Below are 25,566 nucleotides of genomic sequence, written 5' to 3' on the forward strand. Positions count from 1 at the left end.
AGAGTGAATTATTGCCTTCCGTTCCTGCTCGAGAGCATTAAATGTATTCAGCCTTGTCATGACGTGATTGTTCCTTCTCTGACTTGTTTTGGCACAGAGCACACCGTCTCCAAGATGAGTGAGCTGAAAAGAAAAGCCTGGACAATGTCTCATTACTAAGCAGGTGTTAGGTAATCACATGATTTTCTCCTCTTGAGGCAGCCACTCTGCAGATGTTCTATTATTGCTGTTTGCCATTTTCAGGGCTCTATTTAGCTTTCTTTGAAAATCCCAGCCTGCACAGGTAGCCCTCTATCTTGACAACAGCTTCTCACAGTCGTGACTGAAGTAGTGCTACAAACCACATTAAAAAAGCAAAGTGCAAGCCTTAAGGGAAGTTCTGCTGCCCCATCATCGCAATGGGCAGAGCAAGCAATTAGGAGCATCCTGTATCCTTGCAATACGCCTCCCCACTGGTGAACAAGGCTTCACAGTGCAACAGGGCACCTGGATCTGTGATAAAACGCACAGGCACACAGTTGTTATTCCCCCACTATTCTTCCCCGCCTCTCCCTTGTCTCTCAGTCATTCTGCTCTAGGTAGGACCCTGCCGATCTGCCTGCTGGGGTCCGAAGCATGTGTAAGACTAGAGACAACTCGGAGGTATCTCTGCCAGCTCTGGGCTGAACACAACCATCACTCCTTCTTCGCCCAAAGATTTGACAAAGTCTTTTGGGGCTGGATGCAGTTCCCCACACAGGGGCCTTAAGTGCAATCTGAGATAGCCTGTGGTATCTCCGACACCCCCATAGTGGGCAGATACAACACAGGAGCCACACGCAGTGCTCAGCATGGTGGCTGGAAGCCAATGTCAGTGCAAGGGTGCCACAGGGCCCCTGTTTAGATGACTATGGGTCAGTGCAGAGAAGGTCCCAGCTAGCTGGATGAAGTAGCTGCTGTTTGAATCCTGCCCTGGTGTAGGGCTGAGCCTGGAAAGACAGACCCCACCTAATCCTTCATGGTACAGCAGTGCTGGCAGATGGACTCCGGCTTTGAAGGTGAAAATCTGGGGATAACACAGCTAAAATGGTGTTTTTCTCTGATAGTTCTCAAATGACTGAAGCCAACACTTCTGCCTGCTGCCCGCACCCCAGCAGCCCGTTGCAGGAGCCAGCAGGGAGCTGAGCACCAGGGAAGCATAGGAGTCCAGCTCCAACATCCCTCAGCTTTTTAGGGTTCTCTGCTCCAGAGCAGAGGGGACAGGCACACGATTGCTAATGCTAGCATGACTTGCTAGCAGCAAATGCTGGGCACCGACAGCCTCAGCTGGGACAAAACCTGAGGATACAAAGGACACTCCCTTCCCCGATTTTGCTGGTGCCTGTGCAGGGCATGCACTTGCTGTACTAGGCAAGAGTTGTGGTCCCTGCACCCTGGCGACTGTGAAAAAAAAAAAAAAATACAGTGAGAGACAGCCCCTTGCCTCACATCCAGAATTGTAGCACGATTAAGTTTTTTAACCCATTTTAGATCCAAACCAGACAGTATGAGAGCCGTGTCCTTGTTTGGGGGGCTGATGCCCACATAATTTGAGTCAGATGGGCCAAAAAGAAAAACTATAGCTTGTTCTGCTTAAAAACCAGGATATCCAGGAAAGTTAAAGTACTGACACTGAATCAGCACTCTGGTATCAGGGCTTGGTTTCCCAGCTTGGGTTCACAGGGTGGCTCTGAAAGCAGCACTTGTAAGAGCAGGTCATTGATGCTTGAGGAGAAATTTTGCCTTAGAGTGCACCACAAGCCAACCTTCACATGTCTGTTGGCCAGCATTGCAACACAGCTGGCACCAGAGCTAGCTAGAGCAGTGTCAGAGATGCCAGAACTGAGTTGCCCACCCATTTCAGGCATGAGAACACAGCTTTGGCTCTTTCAGCTATTTATGACACTGAATTATCTTTGCTGGTTGGTCATGGTGGTTGGGAGTGTTTAAAAAGTGCCATTTAAACACAGGCTTCTGCAGCACAGTATTTCCAAAACAAATGTGGGAAGGGCCAGCACTTGAGTATTTCTGGGGACTGTTTTCCAAGACAGATCAATGCCTCCCTTGGTCCCTCCTGCCAGCTCCAAGGCTGACACGTCTCCTAGCCTTTGAGCAGCAGTTTAGGGACCAGGGGGCCATGCTCATCACCTGGTTGCAGGCTGAGACGGGTGTTTCTCAGTGCAGATGTGTTGCACACACATTCTCCATGGCTTGTCGCAAGTTCGTGCACATGCCTCACACACCGTCCATGGTTACAGCCCTATCAAGCTCTTTGTAGTGGTCCAGATCTTGCTGGGACCCGAGCTGCAATCTTGACCACCCCACAGCAAAATATTTATGAGGGTAGTGGTAATCTACACACGTGCAAGTAGCGCTTAAAGCAAAACAAGGTACAAGGGGTATTTCAGGAGATCTGAGACTGGAAAGCAGCTTGGCTGGGTTCATCTGGCCACGTCAGCCACTGGGGTAAAACTGATCTTGGGCACAAGGAGAGTTCAGGGTTGTCTACAGCATGATGGTGCGAGCATGCTGGTATAGGACATGGTGCTGCACACAATCAAGATAGAGATGGGACCTCTCCTCACCTCTTGGCCAGGCTCTGATAACGGAAGAGCCTCTGTCCCCAGCACAACCTTCCCTGGAAAAATCCCACCTGGGACCTTAACTCCTGGAGATCTGCATGCTTCATCTTCACAGAGCTTTCTAACAAATATTAGAAAAGCACGCCCTCTCCATGAAGTCAAGGATTTGGGGATAAAGCCGTCAGCTTGAATCTGGCATATTGAGTACTAATTTTCCTCTGACCTAGGACCTTTTTTTCACCTTCTGTGTGAGAGAAATTAGTTATCACTGAAGCCAACAGTCTGCTCCGAGCAATCACAGGCAGGAAGATACACAGGCTTCTCATCAAAGTTTTTCCTATTATTTCTTGCCAGCAAACCCCTTGTGCTTTTCCAGGAACTTTAGAGGATCTGTCCAGAAGTGCCAAATCAGGTACAAGCCTCCATACCCTAGCACCTGGATTCCTATTCTTTGGGAGAATGATGCACAGCTGCAGCACTGACATTTGGCAACTCCAAGAGCTCCTGTGCAAGGGGAGAAAGCCCATGTAAAAGTCTTCAAATGCCAAGCCCTACTCCCTCTGCCAGCATTTTGTTTGTGCATTGGTCTCTCCCTGACACTTGAGCCACCTGTCTGTCCTCTCATGTGGGTTTTCAGATCAGGGCACATACAGCCCTGGAGATAACACAGATGGCTTCAAAGCAGTGTGCCAGTGAAAATACAGAAACTTGTCATCTTTCCATCAGGGGCAGACAGGGAACAGCTATTCAGGGAACGGCTCCTGTGTCTAAGCACAGCCCAGCACCGAGACCAGGGGTCCCATGGGGCCACAGAATTTTCCCACAGTGGTGATGCCTGGCACCCCACAGGGTGCCATGCCGGTAGCTTGCTCATGAGCAGGAAAAGGATCCGTTTATGATGCATAGAGAAACCGGGTTTTTCTCTGAGAGTTTCCTAGAGCAAAGACTGCTCTTCATCAAACGCAAAACTTTCCAGGAAACACACAGATGTGGTTGAAATTTTTGAATGAAAGCATACTGGAGATATTTGTATCTGAAGAGAAGAATTTTTTCAACTGGGGTTTCATTTTACTTCTGATTTTTCCAAATTCAGCCTCAGGTTAATATGTGCAGGTGCTGTCTGTCATTAAATATTGCATTGTCATGGCTTGGCTTTTAGTGAATGAAATGTTTAAAGTATAAAGAATAAAGTATTTCAATCAGCTATTCTGACATTTTCAACTGAAAAATATATCAGAATTTGTCCCCTGTAAAATATTTCCAAATTTTGCCTGTTTCTTCCAGTTAGTGACAGACACAAACTCCACAGAGATTCAGTAGTGCGTATCCTCCAGCCTTCTAGTTCACATCTTCTGCTTTATTTGATAGTCTCAGGACTTTGGGATCAGATTCTGCCCCATATATGAGCTGCTGTAGCCCTCCCAAAGATAGGTCTTACAAGGGGAAAGGCAGCCTGGCCCGACACTCTTCCAGTAGTGCCTTACCCAAGTCCTTCCCCATCTCAGCTGCTTTTGCCTCCAGCTCAGGTAGAAGTCACACACCATCTCTGACCATATAGCCTGCCAGACCCCTTCTCTGATTTCTTGCTGTTAAGAGGATACCTACTCTGTCAGGATAAGAGGCTTCACTTGCCATGAGAGTGACCAGATCTGTTCACAAAGAGTCCAGTGAGTGAGGAGCCAGAGCACAGCAGAGACCTGGAGAAGGGCAATGAACAAACCCACACTCAGGGAATGTGAGGGTCTTTCCAGGGATCTAATGAAGACCATTTAGTTGCTAAATATCAGAACATTGCTGGTCTGTGGCTGCTTCAAAGGACACAGTGGGCAGAAAGGACATTTGCTTGCAATCTTATTTTTCTTGCTTTAAAATAAAAGTTCCTTGCTCTCATTCATGTCCTAGTAATTCTTCTTAGTTTAGAGGTTCTTTTGGTATTGATGTGCTCACACTAAGAAAAAAATTCATGTTGACCCAGCTCCAACACTGCTCAACTCTGAATCCCATCATGTGAGGCAAAAACATAAAAAGAGTTTTAAAGAGACTGAGAAGTCCTGCTTGGACACTTCCAGGACAGGAAGTATTTTTCTTTTCAAATGACTTTTGGTTTAGAGTGTTCTTTTTCAGGTGACTTTTCTAAATGTTAAAACTGGAGAGAAAAAAAAAAAAAAAAAACCAAAAACAAAAAACCACATTTTTTATTATTTTGTTCAACACAAAACAATTGTTTCTGGACTTCTTTTTCATGGGGATGACCTAAAACATGAACTTGCAGAATGGTACCAGAAATGGAAAACATGGTCCTTGCCCAACATCCAACCCAGAGCAGCCTGCTGCACTGCCTGCTCTGTCTGCAAGGTGAAAGCAGAGGGGCTGGGAGGAGGATCCGTCAGCCTTGCTTTCAGTTTGGTGTACGAGACTCCCCTACTCCAGTCAAAGCAGCTCTGTGCTGATGGGCGCTGGAAGCACCAGGACACTTCTAGACCTGTAGGCCAGAAGATGTCAATGCCCATCATACTCATAAGAGCTATATCCAGCCAGACAAGACTTCTTCTCCCTGCCTTGTCACAGCACAAGTGCTTTCCTCTTTTATTGCCATGCAGACTTTTCTCTGGCAACTAGGACAGTTGCAGCCAGGAAACGGAGCCCATGAGAAAAATCTCTAGGAGCACACTTAGCAAGATTCACATTTTGCCTTTTTGGAAAAAATGCCCTCATGTTCTGATCCAAGTTTCATCTCTGTCCCATGGCACAGTGACTTCTGGAGGTAGCTCCTTGCTTCTTCTCAGCCATGTCTCCTCCATATGGCTGCAGCCTATTCTGCCAAGCAATCTGCCCTTCTCCTTACCCTTCTCTGTGCACCCCATACCCTCCTTTCTCCTCTGATGTCAAGGGAGAGCCTTTCCCCTGTCAGACCCTGTGGGCCCTGGGCGCAGATAATATTCGCTGACAGCCCTGACCTGGCAGATGGTTTCTAAAAGTTCTTTTTTCTTGTTCTCACATCAAGCGTTCCCAGGGGCAGAAATGCATTACATCTCTGCTCAGCCCCTTTCTGCTCTCGTGCATGGAGGGCACATAGCATGGTGCAGAGCAAGGGCAGCTACAGGTGAATCTGGAAGTGGAGTAGACAGAGCAGCATGAAAGTTGTCATTGATGTAGGTCACTGCTTTTCACTGCACAGACCAGAATTCTGAAGACCTACTGGTGCAGTAATGGGCTTAATCTCACCCTGGCAAACTGGCCTTGTCTGAGTCTTTATTATTGAAACATTTTGGAGATCTCGGATAGGGCCTACACATGGAGGATGATCTAAGATGACTGATCTATTTTCAAACATGGAGAGGTGGGAGTAGAAACACGTTCTGCTTTTGCCTATTGCAATGATATGGGATTGAAGCAGGGCTGGTGCCTCCAGATATGGTGTGATGCAAATGAGCTCCTACTGCTTTGATCTCTTTATCTTCCCTTTCTCCTTTTCTTTATGGAGACTACCTTTAGAGTAGTTTTCAACCTGCAGGCTTTTAGGAAAAATTTCAGCTGGTTCTATGGCTCCAAGTACCATTCTATCCTCAGCCCCAACTTTACCCCGAGCAATTCAGGCATTTTGTGGTGACCTTGGAGATTTCAAGATAAAGAGGAAAGAAGATAACAAGAACCTTTATGAATCACTCTAGTATAATCTGAAGAATTTCTAAAAGCATCATTTATTGCCTTTGGGCTTCTTTTCTAAAGGTGGTGTAATTGTACATTTTTCACTGGATATTATTGAGAGTGGCCAGAAGAAAGGTAGACACATTGCTCATCTAGTGATTTCAGAGAGACAAGAGTGTTTCAGGCCTTGCAAGAACAAGTCTAGTTTTGGACCTTTCCAGGATGAGGATAGGAATTTTGATCTGGTTTGTACAGTTCCCCCAGAAATCAGACTGCTAGACTGGGAGGCCTTAATGTTGTAATTGTGCAATTAATTAATCAAGACAATCCAGGTCATTAGGCTGTAAGGAAGGCCTTTTTTACAGTCCAGGAACCCATGTGTCCAGCACTAACATTTAGAGGAGCTAGGCTGAGTTCGTGCTGGGAAGAGAACACATTAGTATCCTGAATATCTTCAAAAATGCGAAGATACTCGTATAGTGGAGCAATTTAAGGCTTGAGAAACTATTCACCATTTGGGATTCTTAGTAGCTTCCTGTAGGCTCAAAACCTGAAGGTAGCAGTTAGATATGTTCTTTGAGGCAACCTTGCCTCCTTATGAAAGAGGAACGCAAGGTCCATTTCCCTAGATACTGAAAATCCTGTCCAGTGGCTTGGGCAATGTCTGTCATCACTTGCAGCTGTTGTCACATGCATAGGATTTCACTGAGGTATGAAAGAAGTCAGAAGCCTGTAGAGTACCCCACTGCTGACTACCTGAAGGTCTGCCCCATTAACCACACCCTGGACTTGCAGAAACCTTGTAGATCAAAGATCTTCCTGAAGGCAGCTACTTCCCCCTGCTCTTGTGGCAGGAGGACACAGGCTTCTTATCATGCTGAGTGACAGAAGGACCCACAGAGAGCACCTCAGGGGATTGAAGCTAGTGACCAGACTTTCTGACCATTTGGAGTACGGAGAGACATGGCTGGGGAATGTCTTCTCCCAGTCATAGCTAGGAGCTGCTCTTTCCGTAGGAAATCTCCTGGTCCTGTGATGGCTTCCAGGAGAGAACCATCTCTCTGCCAGTCACGTGCATTTTGCAGATCTTGAGCCAGATGCACATTTGGCCTCGGCCAATACTGTATCACTGCAGATTTCACCTTCAAACACTCCTGACTAAGAATCCATAGTCTCGCTGTGTTACACTAGTGTGACTTCAACCTGTTTGACTTTAGGTCTGTCAACTTCTGCCTGTGTTAATACACATCAGAGTGTATCTCTGGGGAAACACTTTGCTTATAGTCTGGGAAGAGGTATACTAGGAACTTTGGGATGATGGGCAGTGTTCCTTGCTCCCCAGTTTTGTGAGCAGCTTTTAGGCACCTTAAGTTTGTGTGAGAGACATCAATCCTTGATGTCCCTAGAGGTACGTCCTGGGGATATTGATTAAGCCTATCTTGGGCAAGTATCACAGGGTGTCCTTCATGCAGGCCCACATATTGTAGCATAAAAACTTCCCTTTTGGCCTGAGACTGCACACTTCTACAAGGTCCCATGGTTGCCTTCAACAGAGCTGAGTCTGTTGGGTCTGTGCTGATCCCCACAGGGACATCCATAGCTCCATGTTTCAGAGCACCAGCACCACAGCCTTCATCCCACCTGCCTGAGCAATTATGCCAAAGATAAATTCCTTTGATCTTTAAAGCTCATATCATCCCTGAACTAAAACACTGTGGTAATCATCTCATAGTGCTGGTAGAGAGCATGGCAGACAGTCCTACTGGGGTACCCAAAGCATGGTGTGTGTCACATCATTTTTTGGTGAGGAAGATCAGCTAATCAGTGAATAATCAAAGGTTGTTCATGAAAGAAGGCGACATCAAAGCAAATAATTTAAGGAACCCCTCGAGGGCCAGAGGAGTTGTAAGGTCTGAGGCTGAATCACATGAGCTCAGTTTCCATGAACTGTGTCTCAGTTTTCCTGCAGGTACAAGTTAGAAATGCTTATGATAAATGTTTAGAATTAGTTGGGGAAGGGGGGGGATGTTAAATCACACTAATTATAGCCATGATGGCTTTGGTGCAATGCCATTTGAAAGCATAGGTAATTTCAACACCTAATGCAAGAGGCCTTAAAAGACATTGCTTCATGGGTAAATGGGGGTGATACCAGAACAGAGTTTCAGTTCCGGGAGTAGTAAAGTTGTTCAGTTCATTGTCAGCATTTCAGACCACAGCCATGCAAAATGATTTGACAGTGAAAGGTTTCCTGCCTTTATTTGATATCTTGCAGAGAGGACAGACAGACCAGTTACTGGGGAAAGAGGAACATGAGAGTTCTGGAACAGGAGAGGGATGGCTTGTCCCAGTGCACTAGTGCACCGTAGTCTCATGAACTCAAAGGCAAGAATCTGGACAGTTCCTCTGCTGGTCTTAAACTGCAAGCCTGGGTGAAGCTGCAGCACCACATTTTCTCTCCTACCTTTCTAATTTCTTTTAGAGTTAAAGGGACTTTGGGATCTGAATTATGTTCTTTGTGCATTTCTATGATGCCTGCTGTCCTATGGTCCCCATCTTTGTAGTGGTTTCTCCGGCGCAAATGATGATAGCCATGCTTAGATATGAGTGACTCAACACTTGTTTAACTCCACTGGATGCTAGTCACTCAAAAGAGATCTATTTTGGAAAGTCACAGTCATTGACAGAGCTGAGAAAGGTCAGAGGAGTCCCTCATTCATTCAGTTCATGAATCCCTAATCCTGCTGCTAGATGTTGCTGGGGAAAAAAAAAAAAAATCCAACAAGGTTCAAATACCATGGGTTCTTTTTAACATTAACTAAATGTGGCTGGCTGAAGTAACCACCCCCAAACACTTGAAGAGATAAATAGCTTCTCTGATTACTTTGACAGAAAGCATTTCCACTCTTGCATGTACTGGGGATGTACATAACACAAGAAACATAAGAGGAAAAGCATGAACTTAGGAAAACACAGCAACAAGTCAACAACATCTTTACATGAGTAATAAGTCAAATATTTACTCCCACAACACTTCAGGCAAGAATCTGTGCTTCAGCTTTCACACAAGCATGGACAGTCTGTGGAGAAACATCTTGTACTTTTGTGGCTTGCAAAATCACTAGGTCCAGGACTATGCTCAGGAAGTTCTTTTCCAGCCCTTGGAGGAACTCATTCTTCCTTCACACCATCTGTCCTTGCAACACCCCCTCCATGCTGTCCTCAAACCATGCCCAGTCCAGGAGCTCCTCCACACCAAGCCAGGTGTGATGTCCACTGCTCTAGAGCAGCTGGTGTGTGACCTATATGGGGTATCACACTGGAGAGTTAATGCTAAAGCTGAGTTATTGACACCATATTTGTCTCACTGTTCATTAGCTAGCAGACAACTACCAGGGTTTGCACTATGGGCCTCCCCTTTTTCAGTATTGTGAGTGTACATGTGTTGCACTTGAGTCCTGCACGACTACAAACCACCAGAGCATCCAAACACTCAAAACATCAATGAATTTTAAATAAAATGACCCCAAATGTTCCCCATGCAATATCTTTGGAAATCAGGGCTGGATTTTTTTTCACTACCCCAAGAGATGTTGGGAGAGAGCCTCTTCCCTCAGACCTGTCCATGGCCAGGAGCCCCAGGGGTGCAAGAGAGGGGAGTGGGGCATTTAAAGAAAAGCCACGTGAGGTGGAGTTGTGAGGCTGTAAGAATGATGGGATAATGGTATTCCTCCTCTGTCTTTTGGAAGATTCCTTCAGAAACCAGTGTATTTTGTTCCTCTTCGGGGTATGGATCAAGGGGGAGGAAAGAAGGGGTCAAAACATATTTGACCTCCCCATCACCACAAGCCACATACGGCCATGCTGCTGGGTAGGACTGATGCTGAGGGTCTACACATCCCTCCAACCCCTGCTCGTCCAGGGGCGTGGGACAGGCGGCTGTCCCCGTCATGCCTAGGAAAGGGCTGGGCATCCAAAATGCAGTTCAGTGAGGTTTAAAAAGTGTCTCCTGAAGCAAGCAAGGGGTATTCCCTACATTGCCAGCAGAAGGAAACTTAAGGAATATGCCTTGGAGTTTCAAGGAGATCTTGGATGGTTTAGATCTGTGTTTTGTTTCATAGCCTTTCATTTTACGTTATTTTTCGTTATTTTTATTGTTTCACAACATGTCAAAACATCAGACTAATTCATTACAACATAAACAGGAGACACTTTGATGTAGGGAAAAAAGATGTTTTAATGGGTGCTAAGTAGCAACCGCCCTCAGGGATTTAAAAATAAAAATAGAAGCGGCACAAAATAATATTTTAACCCTTCTATTGTATCCAGGATCATCCAAATATAGAATGTAGCATTGCACACAGAACAATACAAACAATAACTTTATTTTTGCATTCATTCTGAAAACAGAATTTTAAATTCTCATAGGCCTTTTGGAGAGTTTTCCACCACTTCTTTGGAGAGAATAAAGTTATAAAGAAAAAACCCCAAACTTTGCCAGGAATGTCTTCAAATAGGGCTCATGAAACTGCATAGTTTTGCCACAGGACAGATCTCCACAAAAACTGTAAAGACAGGCTTTAGATCCTCCCTGGGTGTAACCTGCCTCCACCAATGACAGATAGATCTGGTCAGAAAGTGGTGGGGTTTTGTGGAAAATGGTGCAAAATGAAGAACCCTACACCCCCAAACTTTTTAAGCCTCTCTACTAGCAGAACTTGGTACTTTTCTCACTGAAGTACACAAATGAATTTCAGTAATTTTTTCAATAAATCTGTTTTCCACAGAAGTGATTTCCTACTCAGAACCCAAAGCCAGCCTGTGATATTCCAGGGCATTTGATATACGACCTATGGTCTCAAGTCTTGGGTATACAGGACTGCAGTTAAAATGACGGTGTGCTGTGCAGATGGCAGCCACCTCAGAGGGGTCCCTCTTGGATGGCTGAGTTTTGCTGAGAGACTTTTCTCCTTCATGTTTCAGTCCTTGTCCTTGGCACAACCCTCCTTCCTCTGTGCATTTGTCCAATACCAAGAGTCTCACTGACATTTGAGGGGGGAGGACACATCATTCCTTAGGCTCACAAGTCTGTGAGATTCACAGCAGGAAAGAGTAAAGTAAAATGTCTTTATTTTTACCTTGTGTCTCCTTATTCTCACATTACAAGAGAGACATCTGCCTGCCTCTGCCATTTAGTCTAATCAGTCCAAAGGAGCCAAGAAGTGTCCTGTCTGTACACAATGATCAAAAATAGCCCCTCCTGCCTCACACGAGTCTACCCAGTTCCTCAGGTGACATTTGATTAGGATTTCTTTGCTCGGGATGGGATATGTCCCATCCATTCTCATTGGTTTTAACCACACCAGCTTTTAATTCAGCCTCATATTTCCTCATAGATGTAAACAATGATGCTCACTTGCAGTCACCTAGACACTGCTTGCTCTAGACTGGGGTAACAAGTGCAGTTTTTTTCATGTGCAGCTGCTCAAAAGGGCAGGGTTGCAGCTATCAAGTACCAGACCTCCCGAAGAGCCTCTGAGCCCAGAAGCATCCTTGTTTTTTCAAACTACCACCTTTCTAATGCACCATTTGCTGCAGACTTTGTTACATCATCCTAAGATGATGACAGGTCTGCAGTGGGTGGCTCTCGCGGCTCTGTAATGTGCTAAGGGCTTAAGACTCAGCACCCGCCCTGGGCCACCTGGGTCGCAGCAGTCTCTTCTGGGAGGCTCTGTCACACCTGAAGCAGACAGGACATGAGCCTTTAGCTGGAGATGGCAAAGACTGAGACAAGCACAATCAGATTCCTCTCACCCATAAACTCAGAGTTTGTCACCCACAGACCCAACCTCCGTCCCTCGATCCTGGTGTTGTTCTCTTGTTTTTCCAGCTTAGAGAAGACCTGTCCAATAGGATGCACCCCTTCTTCCATGGCTCACTCTCTCCTCAAAAGCAGCTGTCTATCCACACACTGGGAAAGCTCCCTGTGGTGTCTGGCATGACCAGTGGTCACAGAAAGATACTTTTGGGCCCAAGAACATACTGTCCTACTCCAGAGTCACTGGGCTGGCTGTTCACTCTCCAAAAATTGTAAGACACTAATACTGCTTGTGCTGTTAGGAAATATCCTAACTTGCTCTATAACGTGGAGAAGCTCAGGCAGATCATCCTGAGGGAGCAAGTGTCTCTCTCTGGTTACTCTTCTCCACCCTTTTGCAGGTAGAGCCTTGGCTGTGATAAGATGCTAATGCTGAAATACTGTTTGCAGGGGCTTCTCGTATTCCCTCTTAGCAGAGAGGGGACACAGAGCCTGGCACTGAGGTTTATTCTGTGCAAACCACAGCATGACTGACCAGAGACTTCTGTCTTTCTTCCCCACCAGAGATCTAAGCATGAACAACATTAGCCGGCTGCAGCCCAGCACTCTCCGTCACCTGCGCTTCCTGGAGGAGCTGTAAGTATGGTCGGGGTGTCGGAGGGACACTGAAGAGGCTGCCTGTGGCTCTGGTAGCAACTCCCAGTGTTGTCACTGCAGCTACAGGCTGAGATGGAATGAGGCTGCACGCTGGGAAGGGGCCTATTTGCTACACTAGCATAGGGGTTTGACTAGGTGATTAAATTTAGCTGAGAGGGTGCATGTGCCAAAAGCCAAAATAAAAAAGGACCTGATTTATTCTGCAAAAATCAACACTGTACCCCAGAGCAGAGCCAGCAAACTATGAGCTTCATTCACCCTTCTGCATACAGGGTCCCCCTCACAGCCTCCTGCAGTCCAGAGACATGTTATCTCCCAGGCACTTTGCGGTTCAGATGGCAATGAGCCTGGGCAATTTAAGTCCAAAAAATCTGCCCCAGAGGCTGAGGTATCCCACTGCGCACCAATGTGCACTGCTGTCTGAGCAGGCACACTCAGGCACAGCAGCAATCACAACCCCCGGGGATCGGCATGTGGCTGTGTGTCAGTGAAGGAGTGGCCCCACTTCTGAAAGTGTGAAAATTAACCACCAGCATTAGAAACCACTGTAATCCATTGGGAGCCCCAAAAATGGGAGCCTAGGGGGCAGAATATTGAGGCTGGCCATTTCTGCATGGGTAAATTGCACCTATATAGTCTTATTCCACTTGATCATGAGAAATACCTCCAGGTATTATTCTCATGCTGTTGCTCCTTTCAACACAATAGCTTCTGTTGGAAAACAGAGTTTCTTCAAAACATTATTATTATATCGCATTAAATACTAATAATAATGCTGCATTTGATGTATGTGTTTACTGTATATATAAAACATACTACAGCTCAATCTGTCTAAATGAAACACTTTGACTTTACTGAATCAGTTCTTGCAGCCATTGCCATTCATGACATCGACATTTCAAAAATGGGATTTTCCAATATGTCAGAATTTCCTACAGGATAGGTATTTGCATTACCAGGAAAAGAGGCATTTTCATCTCCCAGATGTACTAGCCCACATGTTCTGCAGTAGAGCAACCCTAAATCATCAGCATCCAGTAATGCAGTGTAATTCCAGTGAGGTGCACAGATTGTGGTGCTCATCTGCCTAACATCTTACCGACGTGATCTCTGCGCTCTGTGATGGTGTGTGTGCTCAGGCACCACTGCCATGAGCAGAAAGTCCTGTCTGTGTATTCAGAAGAGTTTGCAGATGAGTGTACATACTTACGTGAACACACATATGCAAATGTGAACTTACATTCAGTCTTGACTAAAGAGACCAGACCAGATACTGATGTTCATTATTCCCATAACAGGTCAAATCTTGGAATTATCAAATCATACTTTAGGTTTTTAGCGTAATGGTCTTATAACTCATCTTCATCTGTCCATAGTTTCTATTCATTAGTCTTGTAAGCACCCCAGCCACCCAAACTCCCCTCCCTCTTAGGCATTTAGAAGGCATGAGCAGAAGTCATTTCTTATCCTTTAGCTTTGGAGCTCAAGGTACCCACAGAAGGTGGGTTTTACAAGACCTTGCATCCATCTTGTAGCCCTTCTCTTTCCATTTTGTCAACATCTGTGTTGAAGTGTGGACACCCAAAGCATTCACTGGAGGTATTACAGCTTTTCACACACAGAGACCGTACTCTGTTGTATACAATTAACAGTTGTCTTGCTGCAAGCAATTGTGTCCTGATTACGTGTCATGTACAAACAGAACAGTCTCAACAAGCAATGAATAAATATTCATAGGCTCCAAAAAGAGCCAGCTTCCCACAGCCAAAAATAATTATGAATGAAACAGATGAAGAGGAAAAATTTAAACAGGAAAATCTGAAAAATAATTGGAAGTTGTTAGAGAAAATTTTACTAGAGGTTCAAAATGCCACATGTCCTCATTTGGAAAGCAAAAGTATATTGACTAGGAAAAAAACATCACAGTTAGGAGAAGAAATGGAAACTGCAGCACTATATATAGCCAAGTTTCTGCTTGAATTTGATAGCCATAAGGCAGTAATTCTATTTATGGAAATCAAGTCATTTATATGAAATCAAGCAAGGAATGATTTTTATATGTTATCAGGAATTAAAAGTGATTTTTTTCAACAACATCATCTAGACAGGGACAGTGTGTACATTATTTATAGGGCTGTTGTCAACAAGTAATGCAACCTGCCTGGCCTTTCCCCTGTTCTTTTCACTTATATCTTTACCAAACTTTCATCCCAGAACCATGACATTCGGGATAGGATCACTCTTTGTGCCAGGATATGCACCAGAATCAAGTAAACAAATCCTGCCTGTTTACACATCCTCAATAGAAGTTTATTCAGGTTTCACAGCTCAAAGCTCTGCAGATTTCCTCTACCCGCGACATGTTCCATTGGGTCTACTGGAGTGATATGTAACACACGAGACCAAGCCTTCTGTCTACTTCCCCATGGAAGAGCTGAACATGCTGGGCCATGCTGAGTAAAGACCAGAAAACCCTGCTGAGCAATGAGGGATAACCCAGGAATCTCAGTGTTAGTGCCTCCTGGGGACAAGGAAGACCCCCTCTGCTTGCCTGCCCTCCAGGCAGAGAAGGGCTGACAGTGAAGAGGGCTCTGTTGCAGCCCAACCTTGCTGCAGGTGCCTGTCTTCAACTAGATGGAAACATTTCGGCAGGTTTTTTACCTCCAGGGATTTTGGGTGGCCTTACAGCCCCAGCCCACCTCATACACTATTATGTTCCTTGTTACATCCTTGATAAACTGGGTAACAGGCTGGAGCAACTGAAGACAAAACTCGCAAAATTCAATTCAATGTGAATCAAAACTGATGTTCTGGGGCTTTGGTCAACCCAAAAATGTTCTTCTAACCTGAAAGAGAAACGTTTGTTTCATTTTCAGGTTACTTCTTAACCTTTACTTTGGGTCAAACTTGAAAAGAAAATGATGTTTCAAGTATTTGCTTCTTTGCAAAGATGCTTAAAAAATAAGTTTGAACATTTTGAAAAAAATAACAGGTTCCTCAGCCAAACATATTTGCCAAATTCAACACAGGATTTCAAATCTCCTTTTCAATTCCCCTGGAAACTCTTATATTTTAAAGACATTTTTACCTTGGTCTAATGATCAAAAACATCCCAGAAACTCCTGACAACCCTGGCCCTTGGACACGTGTGAATGTGATCTGTAACCCTCATCTTCTTTGACAGTCAGGGTAAGTCCATGTTCCTCTGCCTCCTCCACACGCCCTTCATAGTTCTGGTCTCCTGCGCTGCTGCTGCCAATCTTCTCTCTTGTTAGATCTAGTCCCAGTAGCCCAGGGTCACAGCAGCTTGGAGAAGAGCTGGTGTTTCACACCTTTTATGATTCCTCCTCTTTCTGTGCCTCTATTTTATCACCATCTTAGGCTCCTTATGAAGGTGAAGTTTCATGAAATTCAGAGACCATCTGGACTCAAGGATCAGCTTGTGCATGGAGCTAGAGTTCAACCAAGGAATGGGAATAACGGGACTGGAAAAGAAAGCTGTGAAAACGGGTAGATGAAGCCCATGTGTCACATGGACACTGAGGACAGATTTGCCTTTTTGCAGTGGAGCACTGTGAATCTAGGTTGCTGGGTCCACCTGAGCCCTGAGTATGCCAGTCCTCTGCAGGCACCCATGCCAGGTGGAGGCATGCAAGGAACAAGTGAGAGCAGGGTCTTGAGGACAGCAAAGCAATCACCCAAGCCACATCATGGTCTCCAGACAATCTGGGTCCCACAGGACATTTTTGCATTTGCTCAGCTCCCCTCTGGTGACCAAAGGGCTGTGTCCCACAAGGGATCGGAGGCAACGTTGTGGTTAGGGCACAGCTGAGGGTACCAGCACTGCTCCAGCTTAAACTGCTCACTCACTGTGTGGTCTCAGTAAAGTGATTTTCCCTGACAGTGCCTCTATTTACGCATCCATTCAGCAAAGAGAATGGGCCTCTCAGGTGTGCTGGGACCTGTTAGTCATTAATTTTTACTGTGAGCTGCTCAGGAAGGTGTTGCAGATGCAATTAGTACTTATGCTCAGAGACCAGATTCTCCAGTCTCAGCTGATTTTGAAGAGGCCACGCCACTGTGGACTCCCCTCTGAAGGCTCTCCATCAGTCTGCATCACCTTCTGTCACCACCAGCCTCCAGCTCCAGCAGGGAAACAGAACAGAAACAGGAGAGGCTGTGCCATGAGCAGGCACAGTCCCAGCCCCGGCACTCACCCGTCCTTCCCTCCAAAGAAAACCTCCAGTGATAGAGGTGTTCAGACCTGGGCCTCACACAGGCAGGGAGCAGCCCAGAGTTTAGTGTGTCTCCTCTTTGTTTCTTTTTCTTCTTCTTCTTTACTTTCTTTCTCTCTTTTTGGCAGCAGGAAGATTGTTTAAAGTTGCTAATAAATTCCAGTTAATGAAGCCTGAAAAGCCAGAGCTGGGAGCCAAGAGAAACAAGAGCAATCAGTACAGAAGGAATAGAAAGAGGATCTTGAAAGCCGGCCTGGGAATAATAACATGTTGAAATGTGTTTGCCGGCAAGGGCTTTGTTACTGTGCTTTGAATCCAAACATGAGTGCTTGGTGCCAAGAAGAGAAACTGCAGCCAAAGGCAGGTGTTCATTGCCATTCACCTCTTGCTTCAGGGCACAGCGGCAAGATCAGACCCCTTCCCAGCCACTGGCTCTTTCACCTGCCTCTTCTCAGTCCCCGAGGGCAGAGGGACTCACCATCACGGGGAGTGCCGTGCCTCTGCATCAATGCAGGCACAGCAGGGTCAGGACCCACACTGTGGTCTCTTCTTGCAGGCTGTTCCCTTTCCCAGGAAGCTCCTGCAACTCAAGGTACTGGAGGCCAAGAAACAGCACAAAAGCAAAATGAAATAAAATGCAAGTGTATATGCTGGGAATGTAAACACAGCAGCCCTCTTCTCCCCTGCACCAGGGAAGAAACCCCCTTCTCACTCTTCTTCCCATGCATGTGCAAGGACCATCACAGCCATCACAGGTTACAGAGCACCAGCACTGCTTCAGTGTGCCCCTGTCCAGTGTTGGAGCACCCACCATCACCCACATCAGCTCCCAGACATCTGAAACCTCTATCTCTGGAGGTATTGCCCAGCACAGGGTCTCACTCCAAGGCCATCTTATTCTTGTAAGAGGCAACATTGCAGTAATGCTGGCTTTGGGACATGACTCTGTCTTGTGAGTGGGTGTTGACATTTCTGGGCAATGTTCAAGTGTGCTGGCACCACGGTGAAAATCCTTGCCTGGAGCAGTGCAGTAACAAATCTGGAGAAGGATACTCCTAGGACAGCAGCTTTGGTGGTTTTTCATGACATAGCAGGCTGCAGAGGTCTCTGGTAGGGAGACAAACACTTGCAGGGCCTTGCCACGCTGAGATTTGGAGGCAGCATCACCGCTCCCTTGGTAGTCACTTTGCCTGACACAGCTCTCCATTTCCAGATGGCTGTAGGTGAGGAGCTGCAGCTCCTCTGAATGCTTGGAAACCGTGGTCCTTCCAGGATGCTGCCTAGCTCCGTGTCTGAGAAGGCACCAGGATGCAACTTGTTAGCAACAAGGGGGACTAGCCCTGGTTCATCCAGGATGTTCTGTCCTCCTGGTGACATTGGTCCTTGGCAGAGGACAGCACTGGTCATCAATTCAGTGGGTGAGCAAAAGCACAGAGAGGGTTAAAGGATAATTCCTCTGATGAAGCCTTCTGAAGGTCACCCCTGTGCAGTCTGGCATGGTGTGGAGGCAGATGGCTGAGGTGCAGGTGGGGACAGGAGATAAGGGCTTCTAAGGGGTTCTCCATCATACACATTGAATAATGAAACCAAGTTATTTTAGCAGCCCAAGTCAAATTCACAATGTTGTGAAAATGTAGAGATTTCAATTCTTTTTCTACTCCATTTAGGCTAGGAATAGTGTTAGGCAATTGAAGAATCCTTACAAGTGAGGATAGCTAGCCCAAATTATCCCCAAAACTGCCTTGCAAATGACTCAATCTGTTCTGGGATACCCCAAGTGGGGGATCCAGAGTAAAGTCAAAAGTCAAAATTGCTCTGAAAGTTTGGAGGGAACAAATCTCCCCTGAACACCTTGACTGTTTTTAATATGAGGGAATGGAGTGAAGGCATTCAGTGTCCTGTATTAGGTTGTTCATTAAGGAGCTGTGTCTTATTAAATCTTATTTGGCAAATGAATCCAAACTAGCTTCTATATGAACATTTATGTGGGTTGAAAACTGGCTTGAGGACCATAAACAAAAAAAAAAAAGAATGCCATCAATCTATCGAGTTGGAACAGGCATTCGGTGGGGGTATAGAGAGCAGAGTTAGAAACACGTCTGCATAGCCTCCTCCTCAGGGATGGAGTAAGTAAAGACCACGTTAGAGACACCTCCAGGTGATACCAGAGTAGGACCAGCTGCAGATTCCTGTGTGGGAAGGGAGAGTCCAAACCTGGCTCTTTTCTCATATGTACCATGTTTTCACTTGCATGACTTAATTGTCTTCATTCCTGTTTTGCACCAGCCCGAGAACAAACTCAAGCGTAATACGAAGCCCTTGGTCCCCTGTGCACCCAGGGGATGGCACAGTCTTGGCGTGATGACACTGTTTAGACAGGAGCGCAGAGAGTTTATCTGGGCAGAAATTCTGCCTTGACAGTGTCAGTGCTTGAGAAATGAACTGAAGCAGGAGATCAAAGCGGGAGGCTGACACGCTCAATAAAGATCTGGCAAGGAGAAAACTATGGGATATGGACACACATGTTTGTCCTGTCCTGCCAATGGGCAATGTTCCTGCCTCCTAATGTGAATGATAAGAGCATCATCGCGTTGCCTGAGCACATGACATGAGCTATCATGCCCAACAAACAGCCTTTGGGTGTGCCATGGAACTTGTAGCATGACCAAGAAGCCCAAGATACAGGAGGGGGTGGGAGCCTGTGGTAATTGAACTGCAGCAACCATGAGGTGGTAAACCATGAGATTGTTCCAACTTGGAGTGTATTGGGAATGCAGATCAAAGCCTGGAGGAATGTTCCCAGAAATCACAGGAGTGGGGAAGTTGAGGGGAGAGCTTTATCTAAAATCCAATGAATATGTGAGCTTTCCAAAGCAAGCCAGCCAACTCCAGCTCCCACCCTTCCCTTCCACCTGCCCTTTCTCTCCTTTTTCCATCAGCCACTTTAAATTGAGAGCTTTCCCTTTCTCCCAATCCTATCTCACAGTGTAAGCTCCAGAATGGCAGGGCATACATTTGAATCAAGTCTGCCTATCCTAAAAAGAGACCTGAGCTGGCCTGGAGTAGAGCCCGTGTGCTGTGGACCAGACATTCACTGCTGCAAGAGCAGCTGCTCTTCCCCCTGTGTGTTTAGGGCACAACGGAATGCACCTCTCAGTCCTTCTTGGTGGGGTTATTTGCTTCAGTCCTCTCCACAGAAGGAGAAAATTAAGAACTGTCTCGGGGGAAGTGACACTGGCAGCATCATTTCAAATGTTATTGCTCCCTTTTAAATAAAAAGGAAGGTGTTGGAGAATGGCTCAGAGACAAGGGTCATGAGCCCACCGCGGCTCCACAGGAAGGGACCATTTTGGTGGATTTCCTGCGGGATCTGGCTTCTGAAGATATATTCAATGGGTGCCTCTCTGCCAGTCTGGGAGATTTCTGAAGAGTTTGAGAGGGACAGAGGGAACCAAGCACTAGGGAGATTGTTAAGTGGCCATGGACAGAGGAAGGGTCACACACAAATAGTATTTTGTGACCTGGGTCTCTTACATGAACTGGCACAGGAGCTAACAACATGGGAGCAGGTATCTCTTCCTGGTGGCCACTCCTCCTGTTGGACAGGATACCCCAAAAGATTCCTGACCTACACTTGGAGAGGTGGGGGAGCCATGCTCCCTTGCCTGGGACACCTGGTTACCACTCACAGCATCATGCAGCTCCTGTCCTGGGAAGTACAGCAAACCTCCAAAGCCCACACCTCCAGACCCTGTGTGCATGTTGCGGTCATGTACTCCCCTAGGAAAGTGAAACCTCAACCTGTGTGCACAAACACAGACATCTCGCAGCTCCCAGTCTCTGCATGCATCCAAGTAAGCAGAGCCCATCTGGGACCCCAAGGGCACTGGCAGTCACCTTGGGAGGTGGATTGAGTGAAGTGGTTGTGGCTGGTGCCTCCCTTTGTGCTTGCTCCTTGGCTTGGCATGGAGCTCTGCACCTTGGGGAGAGGAGCTGGGCTGCCCTGGCAGCGGAGAAGAGGTAAATGTAGAGAGAGAAGAGCCAGAGGCCAGAGGTGAGCTGATGACATAGCACAGTCTCAGTGTGTCAGGGCCAAGGACAGAAGCAGTAGCAACAGGGCAGCATGGCTGCCTTTCCTGGGGCTGAGGGATGCTTTGTGCCAATAAATTCACCCAGAGATGGTGCCTAGTAAAACCAGGGCATCTCCCACAGAGTTGTTTTTCCCTTCATGTTCTGTTTTGCCCATTGTGCTCAGATGCTACAAGCTGGCTTAGCACATGTCCCACCAGAATATGGGGCTCCCTGCCACCCCACTCTGAGGCCAGGAGCCCCAGCCTGGGATCCATCCAAGCTCCACACTCCTCTTGCTAATCCTGGATATCCAAGATCCATTTAGGGACCTGGCAAACACTCAAACACACACAGGAAATTGAACATAAAGGTGCAGATCTGCCAGAAAACAAGTCAAGAGGCAGATTTAACCGTGAATACCTGTAGTCTGCTGCCAGCAAAGGCATGGGGGCAGACAGGAGCTCCAGGGAGGTGAGGACAGACAGTCCCCCACAGAGAAAATGCAGCCTGGTAGGACAGATGCTGGGAGCAGGCTGAGGATGCAGCGCAGGAACACCTCCCCTCCAGGTGAGCACTCCAGTCTCCCGGACAACACTCCCTCCCATGTGGAAATCAGCAATCAAAAGGAGCAATTTTCCCAAATCACAGCCCCCAAGTGACAAATAGCCCAGCCTGCCAGGCAGCTTGCATACTGTAGAGGCAGGTTACAACCTGCTCACACACATTAAAGAGACGACCCTGTACTGTTTATGCTGTTGGAGGCCTAATTATGGGAGCAATTTTCTCTAGATTCCCGAGGGGAGAGACAGGGAGGGAGAGAGCTCTGGCACCCGCACATGCCTGCTCTGCCACCGGTGAGTGTGGCTCCCCAGAAGAGCTCAGATCGTCTCCATGACCTTTGTAGAATCCTCACTGGAATGCACTCTGCTCCCAGCCTGGATTACACTGCTCATTCTGGACACCTGTCTCCGTCACAGTCAAAGCATCCAAAAAGGAAACAGCTTTGTGGATGCTAAATGAATACAACAAGCTTGCCAGCATCTGTGCCTGATCTCTTGGGCATGGTTTGGACTTCCTGGGAGAGTAAAGATGTGCCTGGTCACAAATGATGTTCACTGTCTCCTTTTAGGAGAGGCAATATTCCACTCCAAGTCAAGCAGTCAATGAGTTTTTTACCCTGTGACTATGGAGAAGTCCAACCTTGACCCCTGTTTGACCACTTGGGTATCAGAAAGTAAAGCACAAGTGCAGTAATAATTTGAGGTCTTGATCAGGCTGCTGAACCTGTCTTCATGATTTCTGGCTGATGGGCACTGGGACTTGGTCCATGTTGGTCCTTATGGGAAAAATATGAGGAGAAGGAGAAGATTCTCCTTAGGTCAAGCCTAAACTCAAGAGTCCTGGACTTTACTCCTGGCTCCACGACAGGCTCCCCCCATGGTGTCTCAGGACCGCTGTCCTCATCAGTGAAAGTGATGGTAACAGTGATGCAGTTTCCAATGTCAGTGAAAAATCCAAATACCTGTTAATGCCCCAGCCTTCTCTAGGCCTTGCTAAAATATGAGCACTGTGATCATATGAATCTATACAACAGTGAATCCCACAGGTTTCCTTGGATAAATTCTTTCATCTAGTTCTGAATGTTGTCTGCTACTCTTTGCTCTGTGTCCCTGACAGTCTCACTTTCCCTTGTGATGCTGCTCCTCACTTTGTCTTACTTTACCATCCCTTCACATTCACCTTAATTCACCAGCCTTCTCAGATACTCATCTTCATTCATCAGCCTTCCCAGGATGCATTGTCCCTATCCTTATCTTCCAGTTTTCCAGTCCTCCTACAGTTTTCTCCAGCCATAACTCATCCAAGAACCACTTTTGACTTTTCTGTCCTGGTTTTGGAAGCCATACTCTAATGAGTTGGCTCTACTGTGGCACCTACAGGATACTCCCCAGCTCCAGCTCCTTCCTTGGTCTCCCCTCACAGCAGTGATAACAAAAGCTGGGCCTTATCTGTGGTCACACAGGTCAAAGCAGGGCTGGGAAAGAGGGACTGGAAGCAAATCAAGTGGCACTGGACAATAGAGAACCTGCAGGATGCAGAAACAGGCCACATGCAGACTAAAGGGACAGATACGGGTCCATGATTTAGGGATAGTCCTCCCAGGACCATGAATGAGCAGCAAGTAGCTCTATCCCAGCTCCATCCTCACTGCCAGGCATCTGACGTGGAGCGGGGTCTGTAGGTCAGTCAGTGCCCTTGAGCAGAGGTTCCTCTCACAGGCAGCCTGTGCTGTAATTTTTGTGAATACTGCAGGTATCTAGGGAATGATTTGACCCATGAGCTGTCAATGGATGCTGAAAACACTGGGTTCAGGTCTGGCAGGAGTAATAAGCTATCATTTTATTCGCCTGTTCCCCAGGCTGTAAGAGGGGATGATATACAAAGGTAGCCCAATCACACAACAATGGCTTAGCTTGCAGGTGTTGCAGTCTCCTCCCCTAAGGGACTGTGGCAAGATACATGAATTGCTGAGCCCCTGCAGACAAGGGACTGTCCTTACAAGGGTGTTGACACATTAATGGCTCTTTTTTTTGCCGCAGACGCCTCTCTGGAAACCAGATCTCCAGGATCCCAGGGGAAGCTTTCGCTGGCCTCTACAGCCTGAAAATTCTGTAAGTAACTCACTCCCGTCTGCAGAGCCACCACCACCCCTGCCTCCCCTAGCCCCTTGGCTGTACGTGGGGACTTGCAGCCATCCTGAGGGGAATGCAAAGTTACAAGATGGTGTGATGTCACTTGTTAAACCCACATGGGCCAACGTGCCCCTTGGTGAGTGGGGAGCTGTGTCCAACCCCAAGGACTGCACACCCCCCTGCACTGCTTCCTCACTTTGCTACAGCAAACCATGAGCAGATGACCTCCCGTGCATGGCCCTCCACGCTGTGTGAAAACACACCACGGGAGAATCTGCAGAGGTTCATATTTTACATAAAATTCACTAAATGCCCTAACATGGTGTCCTCTAGACATGGTGTCCAGTCCCCAAAGTGGCCCCCATCTGCTCTGCTGCAGTCTTGGCCTGGGTTAGAGCAACTTGAAGGTCCAGATATCTGCACTCTGGCAAGTGCTGGGGAAAGCTCCTGTGCTCCGCCCAGATCAGCCACTTTTTTGTAACCAGCTTGCCCTGGCTGTGAGCTTCTGCATGGCCCAGGAGGCTTCTGCAAGGCTGTGGAGTGACCTCCCCCGGAGCAGGGTGGGATCCCTGGGCAGTATGACTTCAGCCAGAGCCCAGCCTGCCCACAGGGGTGATGGGGACATGTGCAGCTGGATCTGGGAGCTTTGCACCCACCAGGCCATGCCAGGCAACTGTCAGCCCTGGTAAGTGAAGGGCTCCTCGTCCTTGTGGGCAGACCATCCACCTCTGCCTGTCCAGTGGGGAAGGACTAAGTGACAAAATCTACCATCAAATTCCTCCCCAGAGTATTTTCCTATAGGACGGGGTGTCTCACTGCTCACGCAATCACGCTGATTTTTGCATCCACATGGCAGCCCTGCAGGGTCTGTGCAGGGTATTGAGGCAAGAGTCCCTCTCTCCCTTTCAGGAACCATCTTTAAAATCTCCTGCGATAAACATTTGATCCCCAAGGGGATGTTTTGAACTCAGCCACAATGTGAAATTGTTGTAGCTGGTCCAGTTTATACAGAGCAAGCAGGTACAAACCTGCTCCCAGGATTAGAGAGTATAGGGCTGTTTACTACGTCTTCTGAAGATGTAAAGTATGAATCCTGCCCTAAATCTCAGGGCTTAGAGATTTATCCATCCCCTGCATTAGGCAACAAATCAAAGGAACTGAGGAAAAACCGCAGCTCTCCCACCCGATTTCAACAAGAAGAACTTTCTACTCCGGGAATGCGGGATCTTTTAAAGCTGCTTTTGATCAATTTCTATTTGTGTCAGGCCCAGGTAACTGCTGATGCAGAGTGCAGGAGCGATGCCTCCACTCCGGAGCCAGCATGGCTGCCGGCAGGTTGCAATAAGGAGAGTCCCATGCTCTCTCTGCCCTGTTGCCCATGTGTAGACGGGCTCATGGATACCCGGTGTGCTGCACCATGGGGCAGCACCAGAAGTGACACGTTCATGAGTGACCCCATTGGAAGGAGAGGCTTGAAGGATCAGAGCATTTCCAGAGGCTTGCTCCAGGCTGTCTTGTGAGAGCTGAAGCTGGTGTTCTCATGCTTCGGGACAACCTGCCTTGCTCTCAGCCAGGCTGTGCCCCATGATAGAGGGTGGCACTTAGGCAGTCATACCAACCCCTCTGGCTGTAGGCCTGCCTTAAATTTACTCGAACTCCTCCGACCTTTCCCATGGAGGTATGCAGAGGGCTAGCCCACCTCCAATGCCGGGCAAGGAAGGGTTGATGCTGACAGTGACTGGCCCATGCAGACCCTGCCATGGGCCTCTTATTCAAAGAAGTTCCTTCTTCCTAAAAGCATGGACACTGCCAGCCCTCATTTCACTGGGAGCATTTCACTTTCC

The 25,566-nt window shown here is 47.2% G+C and overlaps 1 protein-coding gene across 2 annotated transcripts in view; it reads left to right on the top strand.

Moving 5' to 3' along the window:
- The window catches only part of LGR6 (leucine rich repeat containing G protein-coupled receptor 6), a 146,355-nt gene that overhangs the window by 38,214 nt on the left and 82,575 nt on the right, over positions 1-25,566 (top strand). For both annotated transcript variants that reach the window (XM_033001990.2, XM_033001992.2), the window contains exons 2-3: positions 12,631-12,702; positions 23,630-23,701. In XM_033001990.2, the coding sequence (XP_032857881.2) occupies positions 12,631-12,702; positions 23,630-23,701 (144 nt within the window). The remainder of the gene's footprint in view (positions 1-12,630; positions 12,703-23,629; positions 23,702-25,566) is intronic.

The sequence above is a fragment of the Tyto alba genome, unplaced genomic scaffold, assembly GCF_018691265.1.
Source record: "Tyto alba isolate M040663 unplaced genomic scaffold, T.alba_DEE_v4.0 Super-Scaffold_30, whole genome shotgun sequence".
NCBI classification, from domain to species: Eukaryota; Metazoa; Chordata; class Aves; order Strigiformes; family Tytonidae; genus Tyto; species Tyto alba.